General features: G+C 39.4%; 1 protein-coding gene across 3 annotated transcripts; it reads right to left on the reverse strand.

Annotated features, from left to right (window-relative positions):
- Positions 1-1,378: 1,378 nt before the first annotated feature.
- On the reverse strand, positions 1,379-15,774 carry mindy4 (MINDY lysine 48 deubiquitinase 4). Of its 3 annotated transcripts, XR_002665250.1 has the most exons (19): positions 15,642-15,774; positions 15,219-15,338; positions 14,920-15,137; positions 14,554-14,824; positions 14,223-14,467; positions 14,050-14,102; positions 13,851-13,960; positions 13,636-13,752; positions 13,421-13,512; positions 13,142-13,243; positions 12,866-12,929; positions 12,377-12,442; positions 12,211-12,278; positions 12,036-12,099; positions 11,429-11,590; positions 10,174-10,354; positions 5,005-5,115; positions 3,433-4,382; positions 2,617-2,692 (listed from the first exon to the last, which is right to left on the reverse strand). XR_002665250.1 is itself a non-coding variant. In XM_022749509.1 (18 exons), the coding sequence occupies exons 1-18, from the start codon at positions 15,699-15,701 to the stop codon at positions 2,339-2,341; spliced, it is 2,121 nt and encodes a 706-aa protein (XP_022605230.1). In that variant the 5' UTR covers positions 15,702-15,774; the 3' UTR covers positions 1,379-2,338. The 3 variants fall into 3 exon arrangements, 2 of the variants coding, with proteins under 2 accessions (XP_022605230.1, XP_022605309.1); XM_022749509.1 differs by lacking the exons at positions 3,433-4,382; positions 5,005-5,115 and adding an exon at positions 1,379-2,387 and having other exon boundaries at positions 2,614-2,692; XM_022749588.1 differs by lacking the exon at positions 2,617-2,692 and having other exon boundaries at positions 3,216-4,382.
- Positions 15,775-16,063: the final 289 nt, after the last annotated feature.

Here is a 16,063-nt window from a genome sequence, read left to right on the forward strand (position 1 = left end):
CTTCCAATGTCTTTTTTAGAGTGCATAAATCCCTACATGAGTCAACAATAATATACATTGAGATAATACAGCCTTCATTAGGAATTTGACAGTTGAAAGATGAATGAATTGTCATCATCACGGTGAGCTCTTCTCCAACATTTCCAGCGTGCCAAAATGAAAATCAAATGGATGTGAGTGACTTTGACAGATCTAATAAAAAAAGGAGCTTCTATTGTTTCATTGTGTGCAGTTGCCAAGATGGTTTGGATATGTGTTGACCCATACGCTGCACTTCCAAGTCATTATATAGACTCTGGTCTACGTTACGCAAGGCAGTTTGATGGGAAGTGAGTTGCTGCATCTCTGTCTGTGCGCCAGATGCAGTGTCTTTGATCCCATGTGCTGGAGGTGTTGGCACAGGTCTGCCTGCCACCCCCTCTGCATGCCCCACACTGTGTGTGCTCTGAATCCTGCCATGGCTAATAATGAAGACACTGATTAACTGCAAGGCATCTTTCAAATGAATCTGTTTTTTACCCTGACATGTCACATAGTTAAGTTAATTCACAATTAGCTTTGAATTTGAATAAACGTTCATTTATCAAATGAGGTAAAAATAAATGCCTCAAATATACATTGCAGCACAAAGAAAGTTATTTTTATGAAAGTGATTTGTATATCTGTATCACCAGGCTGGTAATTTATATATTGTTGCATTCATCATCCTGTAACTCATGCCTAAGGTTAAAATTAGCAATGTGACACCATCCCTATGCTGCAAGTAATCTATAATGTCAGTACATTATTTTCCTACAAGTTGCATTTAATAATTTAGGATTTATTTTACTTTTAGATAACTACAATTTAAGTTTGTGCAGACTACTCAATTGCCAGTTTATTTGATCAGCCCCATTTATATCAACAAGGGTAAGCTACTGTAAATAACAGAAACAACTCTTTGTATATACAGTACAACAGAACAGACTACAGCGTCAAATGATCATGAAGGTAAAAGTAAGGTTTCAACAAAAACTGAACATTATAACCTTCATGACAGTAGGATTTATTGTAGGACTGGCATATTAGACATTATTTTTAGCTAGGTGTTCCTAATAAACTGGCAACTTGGTGTGGATGACAATAGTTGCAGAAGCATACAGACTTTCAATCTTTTCCCAACAATAGTATAACTATGCTTAAGTTGCATAATAAAATGTTTGTACAGTAACTTTAATCAATCAATCAAGAATGTTTAATTATATTTTCAATACTTTTCATCATGTTATATATTTGGCAGGCAAAAGCAGCTTCATGAAAAAAGGTGTTTTTAAAGCCACAGGGATGCAGAGATGCAAGACAGTGACACAGAACAACCATCACTATGTTGAGACAGTTGAGGTATTGAGTTATTTTATTATCTGTTCCAGATGAGAGGTTTGTCAAAAGTGAAAATTCATCAAGGCAATTATCAGCAATGTAGTATAATATTCAATGTCACACTCACTAACACACATATCGAGAGCCTTTACCACGTCTGTCTCTTTGACACACGCACGCACACACCACTTAGTATTTATGTCATTTTCATACAGCACATATGAATTATAATTGGAGCAATACAACAAACACAATACAACCTAATAGATTACCTAATTTCATGTGTGCACATGTAATAAAAGGCAATTTGCTGTTTGGTCATTTGAAAACCAAACTGTACAATAAGTTTATAATTAGCATGTGAAATTTGGTGTGAAAATATTTAAGAAAGTCCATTTATCTTACATTTTTGGTAATTTTTCCAGCATTTCTTTAAAATTAAAATATCACGTTCATTTCATTAAGCAATTAGCAGGGAAATCATATTAATTTAATGTGTGTACAGGTAAAGAGTGAAAGGCCACTACGGTCAATACTGTATCTTGCACCAATTTACATTTCACAGGCAACATATACCAGTAATAGTTTCCATCCAAGCCTGTTTATGTTCACATATTATTGCTAAAACTTTCAAAAAACAAGATTATTCCATTCTCTTAAATATCAATGTGTAGGCAACAGCATGAGACTTTATGGCTAAAAGACAGCAATATGCCATGTCCTGGTTAAGGCCAAAACCCTTCCAGCTGCATATACATTGTGTTATAGGTAACATCTAGGCCATTGTGTCATGTAAAGAAATGGCAGGACAAAGTCAAATTTTTACAACACTGTGCCTCACTTGCAAGAGAAAACAATTGTAATGCTGACATATATATATATATATATATATATATATTGGTTATGCAAAGTGTTTGTTGTTGTTTAATGGCCCAAGCCATAATGAGTATAACATCAATAACAACAACAATGTGATCAGTCAGAGAATAGGTTCTGTGTCATTCCAGTTGACAAATGCATCTGTCCATCTAAAAAAAGAAAATAAAATAAAACATGTTTAATGCATATATGGCTGACCCAGGTACAAACTATATGACTGATATTTTTTACAACTTAAAAACAGTCTTTATAGAATGCAGGGAATGTGAACACCCTTGATAAAAAAAAAAAAAGACCTATAAATGTCAAAACATTTTATGGTTCTTCTCCAGAGGTACATATCACTGTGCATGTGGGAGTATGTCCATGTGTTACCTTGTTCGGATACAGTGCTCCAGTGGAGGAATGAGATCAGTGTCAACATCCTGGCAGCTCATGGCCAATTTTCCAACAGCTACAAAGGAAAAACAACATTTTCAGTTGAGGCATACTTACAATTAGTGCAACAGCAAAATAACTAAATGCTACTCGGAAATCAACATGGGAAAGATTCAGATAATTCAGATGACCATGAAAATGAGAAATGAGAAAGAATAAATGTGTATTAACATCTAGTCAGAATGGCTTGAACTACATCATAATCACTAGGGTTCATACACATTTTACCAATAAATTTCCATGACTTTCAGGAAAACTTTCATGACCCTGCATTCACTGAAACGCTTGTGTATACATGAAAAATAATAAAAAAATAAATATCAAAATTTACCACAGTACATCTTAAATAAAATTAATGAAAGCTACGTGGTTTTATACAAAATAAACATTTATTTAAGTAACACTGACACACCAGTAAGATGTTTACAGAATAAAATGTGCCAAACCCAGAGAACTCCATTGTGTAACTCTTTAATTAACATAAATGACCAGGAGACAACGATGTTTGAAAAATAAATAAGTATATAAAAGAGTCCTGTAACACTGACATTAACTTCAGAAGGCAGCAGTGTCAGAGAGAAACTGTCTTTTGGAATACAAGATTTTGTAACTAAGAAGATTTTAAACCAACAATGCCTCCTTTTTACCATTAATCTAACTGAGCATCAACAGAAGATAACCTTGCCTGTTTGAACCCCACAAACAACAATCCACACAGTTTATGTTTTCATATCTACAAGCTTCTCATCAATACACCTTTTCATTCTTCAGCAGAGATGCTTTCTTTTCTTCTGGAGTTCAGCAGAAACTGTTGAGGTGATGAAGGTGAGTTTGCTCTTTGCTTCTACTTTCTCAGCGTATTCCATAAATTTCTCAAAGGCACAAATCTGAGCATTCATCCTAGCCCTTTTATTTTTCAAATCATCAAGGACATCTGTGAAGGCCTTCCTCTTCAAGTCAACAGCTTTATGTTCTTTCTTTCTCCTTTCTCCATCCAGGTAGCCATTGTACTGCCTGACTCCTGCAGCTGAAAGGAGCAGCTCTTTCATGATCTCTACCATGCCCCCAAAAGACCTGATGTGGTCAACAATGAGCCTCTGAGCTACCAGTCAAGGCTTTGTGAATGGAAAATCCCCTCTTCACAGTGACCTGTCCATGTGACAAGACAAGTAGAATCTTCACCACATCCCATTCTGGAAAATGATGGTTTTGTCCTCATTTTCTCTGTCCACACGATCTGTTTTGGGGTCAAATTCCCTGAATTTAGCCTCAGGAGCAGCTGAATCACAAAACTCCCTAAACTCTCTGAGGATATCATCACACATTGCCTCATCTATGTGTTTAGCTTCAAATAGCAAGTGCAGCATTCTTCTCATCTGACATACACACAGTTCCATAAATTCAGCCATGCATCTTGGGACAAGGCACTGCATGTTTCTCACTACTGTGGGATGCACTGGAGATGCACTGGAGCCTTTTTCAGGAACTTCTCAAGAAGTGTGATCAAGAGTATCTTGCACTCCATCTTGATTGCCAGTCTCTGCCTCTCTGGAATGTTCTAGGAAGACCGGGCTTCTGCTGCAAATCAGTATTCAAGTATCAATCTGAGAACTGTCCTTGTGCAGACTGCTGTGCTGAAAAGGGACATGGGGGAGCTGAGCATAGATGTAGCCTCTTGCAGGTGCTTCACCTTCAGAAATTGAGTCCTGTAAATGATGAAAATGAAAATGAAGGGCATTTTATGTTTCAGTTTGATCACTCATATTGTCAAATTTACAAACCATAGGTCAAATGTATTTCCCATTAATTTCAGTTAAATACACCAAATGAGTGAAATTACACATTCATAGCTTAGGTGATACAAACTACAGTGCTGTACGCTGATTCAAATATGTGCATTAAATAATCATTTATTTCATTTCAGTCATTTAAAAATAAATACATAATGTCGTATGTAAGATATACACATTATCTTTATTCTACACTATAATGAGTGTCACGTATTCCTTGTAGAGGCGAAAAATTTGTGTGGCTTCCACATTGTTATGGTTGGATAATTTTTCTCTGCTTATTGTTGTATTGTATCCATTAAGACATCAATAAAACTTACTAATTGTTTTTCCAGAAATTATATACAAATAAAAACCAAACCTAAACATGTGATGGACAACAATGCTGTTAAATTGCCTGTGACTGTTTATGCCTGTTGTGCCAGCCTTATGGTGTTTTATTAAGCTATTGTACTTTTGCTCTGGAGCTGTTATACATTTGTGTGTGTTTCTAATAGACTGTAAAATAAAATATTAGCAATCCCACCATTGTCCTTACCTTTAATTGGTTTGTGCATGTCCTCAGAGAAGAAGAGCAGCATGGGCTGGTATGCCTGATACATGGTGAGGAAGGGGTTGATTTCTCTTGCAATGCTGTTAGATATCCCCACTTTCAGAAAAGAGAAGAGAAGATCAACACAGCGGATTTTCACCTCCTCAAATGACTTCACTTTTGGATTGGATAGTTCACCTCCCCTACCATCTCGATGTAGTGCTTGATATGCGGCCAGGGCAGCAATCCTTTCTTTGATACGTTGATATTCTCAATCCACCGGTATTAGCAAAACTAAAGCATGGGTGTGCTGCATCCAGTCGCCGTCATAAAATCCATGTGCTGGGCAGGTCAATCGTGGAACAGCCAGACTCTTCCCATCCACGGATTTACATCCATCTCTGGATGCAATGTAGCTGTGTTGTGCAACCTGCACAAACTGATGTTTATCAGAGACTTCCCCACATCATTCTGCATTTGCTTCTGGGAGATTTGGACGAGATTTGTGACTGTGATCTCTGAAAGCAAGTCTTTCATTTTCTCAGCAATATCCTGAGCTGACAACCTGACGCACCAGATGGTTTGTTACACACAACCATCTGGGAGAGCTTTGTTGGAAACAGTTGGAAAAGGGCAGATACTTTCAAAAAAACATACTTGGCAGGTGATTGGATGAATCATCTGTCTATCATATGATGTAGTAGAAGAGTGCCAAAGAGGAAACCCAATGACAAGCCGCAGTCTAAGGAGCTTTGAAAGCTAGGTAGCATGTCGGTAGATGATTCTTGCCGTTTTTGTAAGGAAAATTTTTCATTTAAAAGGCACTTAAAAAACAAAACACAGCCACTTCTCCCTGGTTGCCCGTAGTTCCTCCCTCAAAGGACACTGAAGGTCAATCCACACAATCACAATATACCATCCATGATGAGGGAGAGCATACAGCACAAGATGAACATGATAAGCATCAGGCCCCAATCAGATTGAGCACCTTTCGCAGGTTGTAAAACTGGAGGTGCACCAAAATGCACATATTGTTGAAGTGTTATTTTGTTGTGAAGTAAACTCACAGGTCTGTACATGTAATTTAAATATATAGGCTACAGGCAGAGAGCGCTTGCTCTGGCTCTGATTGAAGTTGAGAGGTTGTTCTCAGCCAATATGCTGGACAGGGACACAGAGATCCATGTGGGTATATGAGACCCTCAGAAAAAGAAAAAGAAAAATCACAGGGAGTGCCACCAGCTGGTCCGGGAGCTTCGCCTGGATGATGATCGGTCTCAAAGGCGAGGAGCCCAGGGATGCATAAGAAGTGCACAAAACGCTTATTGCCTATAGCAAAAAAATGAAAAAACATGCCTATCACTCGAAAAAAGTGTATCCTGTCTGATTAGGTTCTAAATCTCCTCCAATAAACTGGCATTGACACACCATTGCCATGTTAGGAAAAATTTTCAAATGGAGCTTCATTGAGATGTCAAATGAACATTTTACAATACAAAGTGTTTACAATACAATATAACTCTATGAAATTATGCACAAATACACTCACACCATCTAACACAGCAGATAAACAAGTTCATGCATTCAAACACACTCATACCTCTCTTTCTCACTGTGTGTGTTTGTGCTTATGTATTTAACTTTGTCTCTGACAGGGGATGTTTGTATGGTAGAAGAGGATCATCTAACTGTGATGGAAGAGGATCATCTGCCTCAACACGATAACGAGGAAAGCCTACCCCCCCAGCGCTAGCATCAGCAGCACCACCACCACCAAGGGCTCAGAGGGAATTGGAACATGTACAATATCTGATGACCCTGCAGAATGGCCTAGTAAGATACCAGATGCAGAGCATTGTTTTCTTGTCAGGAAAGGTCTCATTCAGGTTACTGACCTGGAGTTTCCTAAAACATATGGATGGGAATCCATGAAGAGCAAGAGATCATTAGAACAGAAATATGAATAAATGGGGAAAAGACTCTTGGGTCATGGCTGCTCTACTCTGTAAAAGCAGATGCTGTGAAAATGCACTCAGCAAAAGGTTCAGCAGCTGGAAGAATTTAGGGTGTCAGCTTAAAGAGCATGAGTTCTCAAAACCACATGCAGACAACATGAGATGCTGGCATGACTTGCAAAAGAGATTGGAAAGCAGGACAGCAATCGATCAAGTCCAACAAGACTTGATGCGGCATGAGGTGGAGTACTGGAAGGGTGTCGTCAGAAGAATCATCACCATCATAAGGCATCTAGCTGAAAGGAACCAAGCTCTAAGGGGCCATAAAAATGATCTGTTTGACAAACACAATGGAAACTTTTTAGCACAGATTGAATTAATGTAAAATTCAATCCAGTCATGATAGGGCATGTGCGAAGAATCCAGAAACAGGAAACCAAAGTGCATTACATCAGCATAACATCTATAATGAGAGTATTGGTCACTGTATTGTTCTTGATGTACAAAACAGAACTGCCTTTTTGACATGCTTCTGGAAAAGCCAGAATAGTACAACCTAAATATTTCAGACAGTTGTGGCCAGTCCTATGACAGTGGGAGCAACACGATGGGACACAAACAGGGGGTTCAGGCAAGAATACTGCAGTTGAACAACAAGGCATTGCGTGTTCCCTGCAGCTGTCACAATCTGAATCTCGTGGCAGATGTAGCAGAAGCTTCGGTGCTGTCCATGTCCATCTTTGGCAGAGACAACCTTTTTAGTTCTGCAACAACATGTCAAGGACCGCGGGACCAGTGAAATCAACATCAGTGACATGATGGGAGGCGAGGATCGACAGTGTGAAGGTTGTGCGGTACCAGATGACAGAGATGGTACAAGCACTCTCAGTACTGAAGGAATTTACTGTTGAAAAGAAGGACTCTGAGGCAATGTCCTCATACCAGATCAACCATGCAAGCAAAGCATTACAAAGACCTACTGTTTCCATCTAAACACTAAGAACAGAACTTGGACGAATCAAGAACTACCTTACAGACTTCCGGGATAATGGGCTTAACTTCTGCCAAACAGAAACAAGAGGAATTAACATGAAGCTTCCCAAAAAGAGAACACCAAGAACATCAAGGCAGTTTCTATATGAGGGCAGAGAAGAAACACTGTCTACACCAGATGACCTCTTCAGTCAGGATTTTTTTCTTCCACTGGTGCATACTGCCCTCAGTAGCATCACTATTATGTTCTTAAAGATGGAGTATATTTACAACCTGTGTCTCCAAACAGGAAATGACAGAGGCAATTAAGTCTTGAAGGGTTGAGAAGCAGTCTTGAAAAAATTTTTAAAAATTATGGATGACACTATTTGAGAGGAGATGATGATGATGATGGAGGTCAGGGCTGCTATCCACATATTCCCTTATAATGTGTCTGTCTCCCAAAGAGAGATGTTGGACTGACAAGGTGGAACTTCTAGATCTCCTTGAGAATCTCAGTGTTGCTGTTGCTCCTGTTAAGTCTTTCTGTCACTGTTGCATCTGGCAAGAGAAACTTCTCATACCTGAAGCTTATATTTACCTGAGGTCCACCATGAGCCAGGAAAGGCTTTCAGGGCTGGGTCAAATGTCTGTAGGACAAGAGGTCAGAAGGTCTTTGGGCCTGGAAGATCTGGTAGCAGCATTTGCTACCGAAGGATGAAGACGGCTTGTGTGTGTGTGTGTGTGTGTGTTTAAGCTCTAAAAGCAGGGGTACTTGGGAGCTAAAGGTGGCTAATTCTCATTATTCCTCCATTCCTTCCATAAGTCATGTAAGGAGCCAAGCCAGCTTTTTCAGGCCATGTTCCCCACCAACCAGATAGCTGCCAGATTTGCATGTGGTGAACATAAGTGCTCATATATATGTACATATGGACTAACTCCTTGTTTTAAGAAACTGACTTTGTCTAAAGTATTGAAAAAAAACCTTATGGATTGATGGTGCACCGGCCAACCAGGATTTCAGCCAGCCAGCCATGGCCAGTCCGCCCGTGCCCTGGTCTTATCTCATTTCTTTGACGGAGGCCTTCGTAGTTTCGTCATGGATGAAATTCTTAAAGGTTGCAGAAGATGCAGAAGTGCATCTCTCTGCGCCAGTCAACAAGCGATTCTGCTTCTCTGCTCTTCTTTTAATTACACATAGAGCTGATCTTTATACTAACCTCATGAATTTATAACATATGGCTTTTTATGCGTTCCTGGATAAGCAGGATGTTGCTTATCCAGGAACACTTGTCTATTCTAAACAGTACATTTTACAGTTAATGGTCCGTTAATGAGCGTCGGCAAGAAGTCAGAAAAAAAATTCAAAATTAACATCCCTTATAACTGAGGTGAAAAAGCTAGTGATGGAGATGAGAGTTGATTCACACACAGCAGCGGCTTGGTGCTTAGCTCCAAGCTAGCATTGCCTCTCCCATGTTCAAAATGTCAAACATTTTACTGGACAGTCCACATTTTCCATGTCCCGGGTCCTGGTCTTTCTCATGCCATGTCTTATACTTGTCCAAGTGGAGCCAGCCATTATTAAATCTGCATTTTCCTTGCATTGTGCAAATTTACCTTAGTCCGTTATGTTAACCCACACAGAGAACAACAACAATTGTTGTGATTGATCTTCCTGGAACATTTAAGTATAGTTTAACCAATATAGATTCTTCTCAGTCAATCTTAAACAAGTGGCAACCTCCAGGGCTGGAAAATGAAGCCAACATGGAAGTGCCAAAAAAATGCAGTTCCTCGAATGACCACTTGAGGCTGGCTCCAAAAGTGAGTCAATCCCTATAGACTCCCATGTTAAAATGCCCAGAAATAAATGTCTACAGCTTGGTAAAAAAAATGGTTTTGGTCTCTATAGATAATTTACTGCTTCATGACAACTGTAGGGAGGAGAATGTTTTATATAACTCACCTGTTTAAAATTTATTAAGGCCTAAAGTTATGCATGATTGAAGGCATTTGTAGCTTGCCACAAACTAGCATGCACCAAAGTCTTGGCTCCAAATTCCATAATTTTCCCCAGGTTTTTCATGACCGTAAAAACCCTGAATTACAGAAGTTATACCCAAATCCCAATGCACATTTTTCTGAGTGGTCATTCAGTGAGGGGAGGTGAGGGGATTATAAGAAACAACATTAAAAAACAAAGTACACACGCACTGAGACAAGTGGGACAAGTGATGTTACATACAGACAGTGAGGCGGATCTCCTCCTGTTGATTGGCCAGTCCGTCATAATAATAGAGGTCAAACTCCAGACCTTTGCCTGGATTGGTCAACAGCTCCCTCTGCAGGCCAAACAGCACACTGAAGTGGCTTTCACTGCATACCACCCAGATAGGGTAATGGGGAGTCTTCAGGTAAGCTCCTACCTTAGATAGAAGAAAATAGAACACAAAAGAACAAACTAGTATTAGTATGTTAGGTAAAATCATTTTGAGAGTTTCATCTACTCACATCAGTCATATAGTTTCATGAAGCCATGGTACACATATTTTCTCCAGTCATAGGGAAGTGTCATATGTCTTTCTCACAAAAGAATGTGTTGCAGTGCACTATGACAGTGTGGCAGTGAGTCAGTATTCAATTACAAGGACCATGAAAACAAGAAGCTAAATGGAATTCAGGCATCATCAATTTTATTATCTATACCTGTGTTTTTCCTGCTGTGACATGTCAAATGTCTTCTGTGAAAAAGACCAATTAGGATGATGTCTTGCTACTGTTCTGTATTTCAGTGTGATAAAGGATACTGGTGTTAAACTGTTAAATATGCCTTGCTGCTACCAGAGTGGGAGTGAAGAGAAATTAAAACAGTACAAAAAAAAACACATTCACACACTGGTTCCCCTGTCTGCCGTTAAAGTTTGTACAAGGTCCATGACACTACTTCCTCTCTATTTCAGGTTCTGGTACATGCCACCAAGTATCTAGTCTCTCTGAGTTAGTTCAAGTTTTTGAACGTTGGGTGTTTTATCCAATTCCAATTGAATAACATCTTGAGGACTCAATAATTAGAAACGTCAGGGCAAAATCTGCAATTAATCAGTGTTTCTTGACGGCAGATATTTTTTTTAACTACTACTCTATTTTTCCACACATCAAACTCGTCAAAACATTTTCACATGTCCATGATGTGATTATTAACCTTCTGATTATAATCTACAATTATGCGCCTCAGTGATCCTTTTCTCATGCATGTGAACCACTTTGAAGTGGGCATTTTCAGGCTGTGTATGTGTTGTTAACTAACATATAAATCCCAAAATAGTCTTAAAAACATTCTTCTCTGTGATTATGGGCACATCTGTGCCGTTAGCAGCACAGATGTGCCCATAATTACAGTAAAGACTGCCCCCTAAGGACTTGTGTTTTAACCTGAATCTGACTAGTATCTGGTCTGCCAGTGGCAGGGAACCAGAGAGTCAGCCAGCAATTTTGCTCACCTTACAGATGTTATAATGTTCAAACAAGGACAGTAGGCCAACGTCACAGTGGCCTTTGATTCCCTTGAGTAGAGTCATGTTGCCATTGCCTGAGTCTAACTCCATGTCATTGTCAAAGACATTAGAAACTGCTCTGCCACAGAGCAACAAGTTGACCAGCTCCTGGTGAAAACAAACAAAAAAAGGAATGTTAGTACCAGAATAAATTTTGTATATTGCGTAGTATAAGTGCAATAATATTTTTTGTGTTTCACTGAGATTCATCTGTTGTTGTGCCATCAACACATTCTACGTTCTGTGTGCACATCTGTTACTTGATCACAGCACATTTTTAAATGTTTGGTTTAATTTTTCAGTGACAATTATTTGCAGTTGTTGAATTATAGAGATGACATAGCTTTGACGCAACTCTTGAGAGCTTTAAAAAAGCAATTGACTTGGAGAAATACAAGCAAATTGATGCTGTTAACACTTAAAACCACTTTATTTCAACATGATGAAATCATAAACCAGTGGCACCCAGAGCAGTTTCTTTAGATTTATTATTATCTGAGTCACAAACAAACACAATCCCCAGTGCTCCTAACCTATTTGATTTGCATCAAACCTGAGTGCAGTAACCATGGGCTGCAATGAGTGTGGTGGTGGGCACGTCCATATCCTCTCTTATTCTTCAGAAAAAAAGAGAAAGCAAATTTAATGATGGTTGTTTCATCATCTGGCTCATACCGATGTATACTGCACATTTTCTTGAGTAATGGTTTTAAAAAGGCTCTGCATACTTTTCAATAGATCGAGAGAGAATGGCAGATATGGTCAGCAGAATGCATCCTAACCCACCAGTCTCGAACTGTGCGAAAAAAGATAGATTGAAAGAGGAAAGCTGGCAATCTATTGTAAATCTGACAAGCAAAGTGAAAATGCAGAAGATGATAGTGAGTCTCTCACCTGCTCAATGTGCTGCTCCAGAAACAACTGCAGGTCCTTGATATTATACACAGTGAAACATTTTATCTATAAAAAAATTTAACAAAAAAAAAAAAAGACACTGCATTGAAAATAACAGCTTTTCTCTAAATTAGACATCACCAGTACAGTCAAAGATAAAAAGTAAAATGTTAATTTGTAAATGACTTATTTACAAAGCTACACCAAATCATTACAAATAAGAACAACAAAGATAATTACCAATGTGCAATTTGATTTTTGCAAATTCAAATATGGTTATATATCAGTTTCTGCAATAATATTTTAGACATGGTGATATTCTAAAAATCTAATCCTGTAAAAAGCCTCATTATAGAACAGTTGAAGTCTGATAGAGTTGCTGCTGCATTCAGTTGAAATATAAGTGTAAATTCTATTCGGCACACTTGACTCTAACTGTACTACAATACATACATTTTGGCAGGTGTGTATGCAGTGGCATGTCTATACCTTTTCAAGCACTCCTTCAGATTTGTAGTGTCCTGTTGGGGTGAAATGATTTCTTCCTGAACTTCTGTTTGAAGAAATAAAAAAAAAAGCAGACAAATAGGGTTAATCAATGCTCCAGTAGATTTGTCAAGTAATTCTGAGATGAAGGAGCCTGACAGGTGCAGATAAAGATAGGGATGGTGGTTGAAGTCTTGGCTTCTAAATGCAATCTAAGCTCAATTTAACTAAGCAATTGTGTGAGATCTGGATGTACTGGATTAAATAGTAAGATCTTACATTGCAATTGTGGCTTGTTTTTCCTCACCAGCCCTCCACAGGATTTCAGCCACAGCTAAAACAAGACACTTTCTTCTGGTATTGCTGAAAGGTCTTAACCTCCTAAGAACAAAGTTGCATTTGGGTAAAAGCAGGTTGTCTGGGGTGATAATACAGTTAATACCAAAGTGCAGGGAAATACATAGCAGTAGCTACAAAGGTCTCCTTGATGTGAATTAATGGCTGTGAAAAGCATTCAAGTGACTACAGTAGGTCAAAGCTCTGAATTGAAGGACATACTGAAGGCCCGCGTTACTGTTTTCCATGTTTTCAAACAGCAGTTTCTTAAGAACAAAGGCTTGGATTGATGCCAGAACTCCACAAGGACCACCCTAGAAAATAAAAGAAATGCACAAAAATAAGAATATAATGCATAATACTAAAATTCAATAAATTGTATGAAAATCAGTGTGCTGGATTCCTGAACTTTAGCAGGACAGGAAGGTTGAGCCAACCTTTTTCTGCACAATTCCGTATCTCAGGTCATGTGTTTCTGAGAATGTGAAACCCTGATTTCTCCACTCAATGCTGAAACAATTTAGGCTGGAACCAAGAAGAACCATTTTCAGTTCCTGGAGAAAAACAAAAACAGAAAACACACTAAAAATGAAAGGCAACTGCAGAAACTGTCCCCAGCACTTCGCAAGAAACACTGCTATAAATCACTAACCATGGCAGTGTGTTGGTCCATTGGGCAGCCTGCATAGCTGTGCTCTGCAATGGTTCTCTGAAAAGACACTTTGGAGAGATCTTGCATTTCCTCATCATCATCAATATCATCTGGAAATATATTCACATACCATCAGCTTTGACAAACCCAAGGCAACAAGTTGATTGCCAAAAAAGGCTTAGACATATAAAGCACCTACCTAACACCATCTCAGACACATCCAAGTCAGCTACATTTGGCCTGGTCTTTACTCTAAGAAAAATGACACAACACAAACTTATGAAGAAAATCCTGAAATTTGAAAACATGTTCAACTGTGTGGAACCATGAGGTCACTGGTTATGAGGATTGCAACATCTTAAAGCTCTTTACTTTCTTGTCTTCAGTGAGGCTTGTCGCACTTTTTCAAAGCTGTTTTCACTCTGCATTCTCTCTTCTCCACTTCGCAACTCCTGTCTCCCTCCTACGCAGTTCATTTCAGTTAGGCTACTTTCTAAGCTTTTTGTATGTAAGCCAGTTGTTGCAAGTCCATCCCTAGATCGCCTGTGGTCTTCTTCTTTTCTCAGCAGCTGCGGGGGAACTTCTACCCTTTGACTCTGCCTTTTTTTGTTTGATTCCTAAAAGGAAAACAATCAGTTAAGGACAAGAATTTGATGAATATGGGATCAATATGTTTTTAAGAAATGCATCAGAAGTTCAGTACCTGAGGTGTACTAGCTATTGGTCCAGCCATCATTCCACGTTTAATTCGATTAGTTCTGCTCCTTTGAGTGCTCTCAGTGATGGGAGTCTTTTTTTCTGGCTCTCTTCTCATGAAGCTCTCATTGTCCTGGACAGGGGCCAACAGTGGATAGCTTCTGTGGTGTCCTGACTGATAGGCCCAGCAACCTGTTTGATTATAGCTGAGACTGTCTGTTTCAGGCAACAATGAGGTATATGTAGGCTGAGAAGGGGAGGTTTCCCTTATATCAGACCTGTGAGAAACAAAAATCCTGTATAAGTTCAAACCATTTTTCAAATAGTCAAAACAGCACAAAATAATGTATTAAAAACAATGCTTGTGAAATACCTCAATTTGATGGGTTTGCTAATAACAAAGGCTCCTGTGCTACCCTCTGTCTTAGTGGCATTCACTGCTGTTGGTGTTACTGCAGAAGTAAGTGAGCTGGTAGCTGGAGCAGACTGCTGAGGATCACGGTCACTACTGGTGATTTTGTCATTCTTAGGGCCCGAAATGTGATGCTTTACAATAATCTCCAGTAATGTTTTTAGGGGGGAGCTCTGAACCTGGAATGACAGAGTTGTTAGCTACAGAGTTTTTATGTTATTCACTTACACAGCTGCCAAACTCCAGCTCTTAAGACTGACCTTATTCTCTCTGTAGAGACCGTCCATATTGAGAATCTGCCTCAGGTGAGACCTGTTGTTGATACTGGTCTCTGTGCGTGGATTCTCCTCATCCATACAGGCAATGGTCCTCTTAAGTCCCTGCACATCAGTATCATCAGGAGCAGCGTTATACCGTACTCTGACCTGAATTTCAGCCATTTGGCAGCTACGAAAGTTTTTTCCATGATCATATTGCCATGATTATACGTGACCCTCATCCTAGCTAAATACTATACACGGGATCACAAATTATACATTGGTATCCTGGTTGAATCTGGTCCAGCACAGATTTCTACAAACAACGACATAAACTCTTTAGCATAGCAGAACGGAGGCTAACACTAGCGATGTTAGTGGTTTGCACAGAAAAGCCTGTTCACCACCTAGCGTTAGCTGACTTACCTTTCGACTCAGGTATTCCCGCACAAGGGACGAAGAAACCTCTTCAACTGAAACAACCATGATGGGAACATAGACTCATTGATTCTACTATAGATCATCAACAAGAGGCTGTTCTGACTGTGGCGCTAATGGACCGACTAGCGAGCCTTAACGCGGCGATGGGATGCACAGATCTGCACTATGGTTGACGGGGCCGTGAACGTTACGGATACGGTCCATGTGTGCTAGAGATCAGTGAAACTGCGAGTCTTGCAGATCTGTTGTTCACCAATGTGCGTTTCCATGGTGACATCAGTCGCTCCGGATCTCCACTGCGGATATGGTCAGTGGATGAGGTATACAAATATGGCGACCTGTTGTTTCCGATGAAAATGCTCATCTGAAACGAGTTAAATGCTGCTGCCTGCCCAGCGCGCTGGAGG

Source organism: Seriola dumerili, unplaced genomic scaffold, assembly GCF_002260705.1.
Source record: "Seriola dumerili isolate Sdu_G_001 unplaced genomic scaffold, Sdu_1.0 BDQW01000002.1, whole genome shotgun sequence".
NCBI classification, from domain to species: domain Eukaryota; kingdom Metazoa; phylum Chordata; class Actinopteri; order Carangiformes; family Carangidae; genus Seriola; species Seriola dumerili.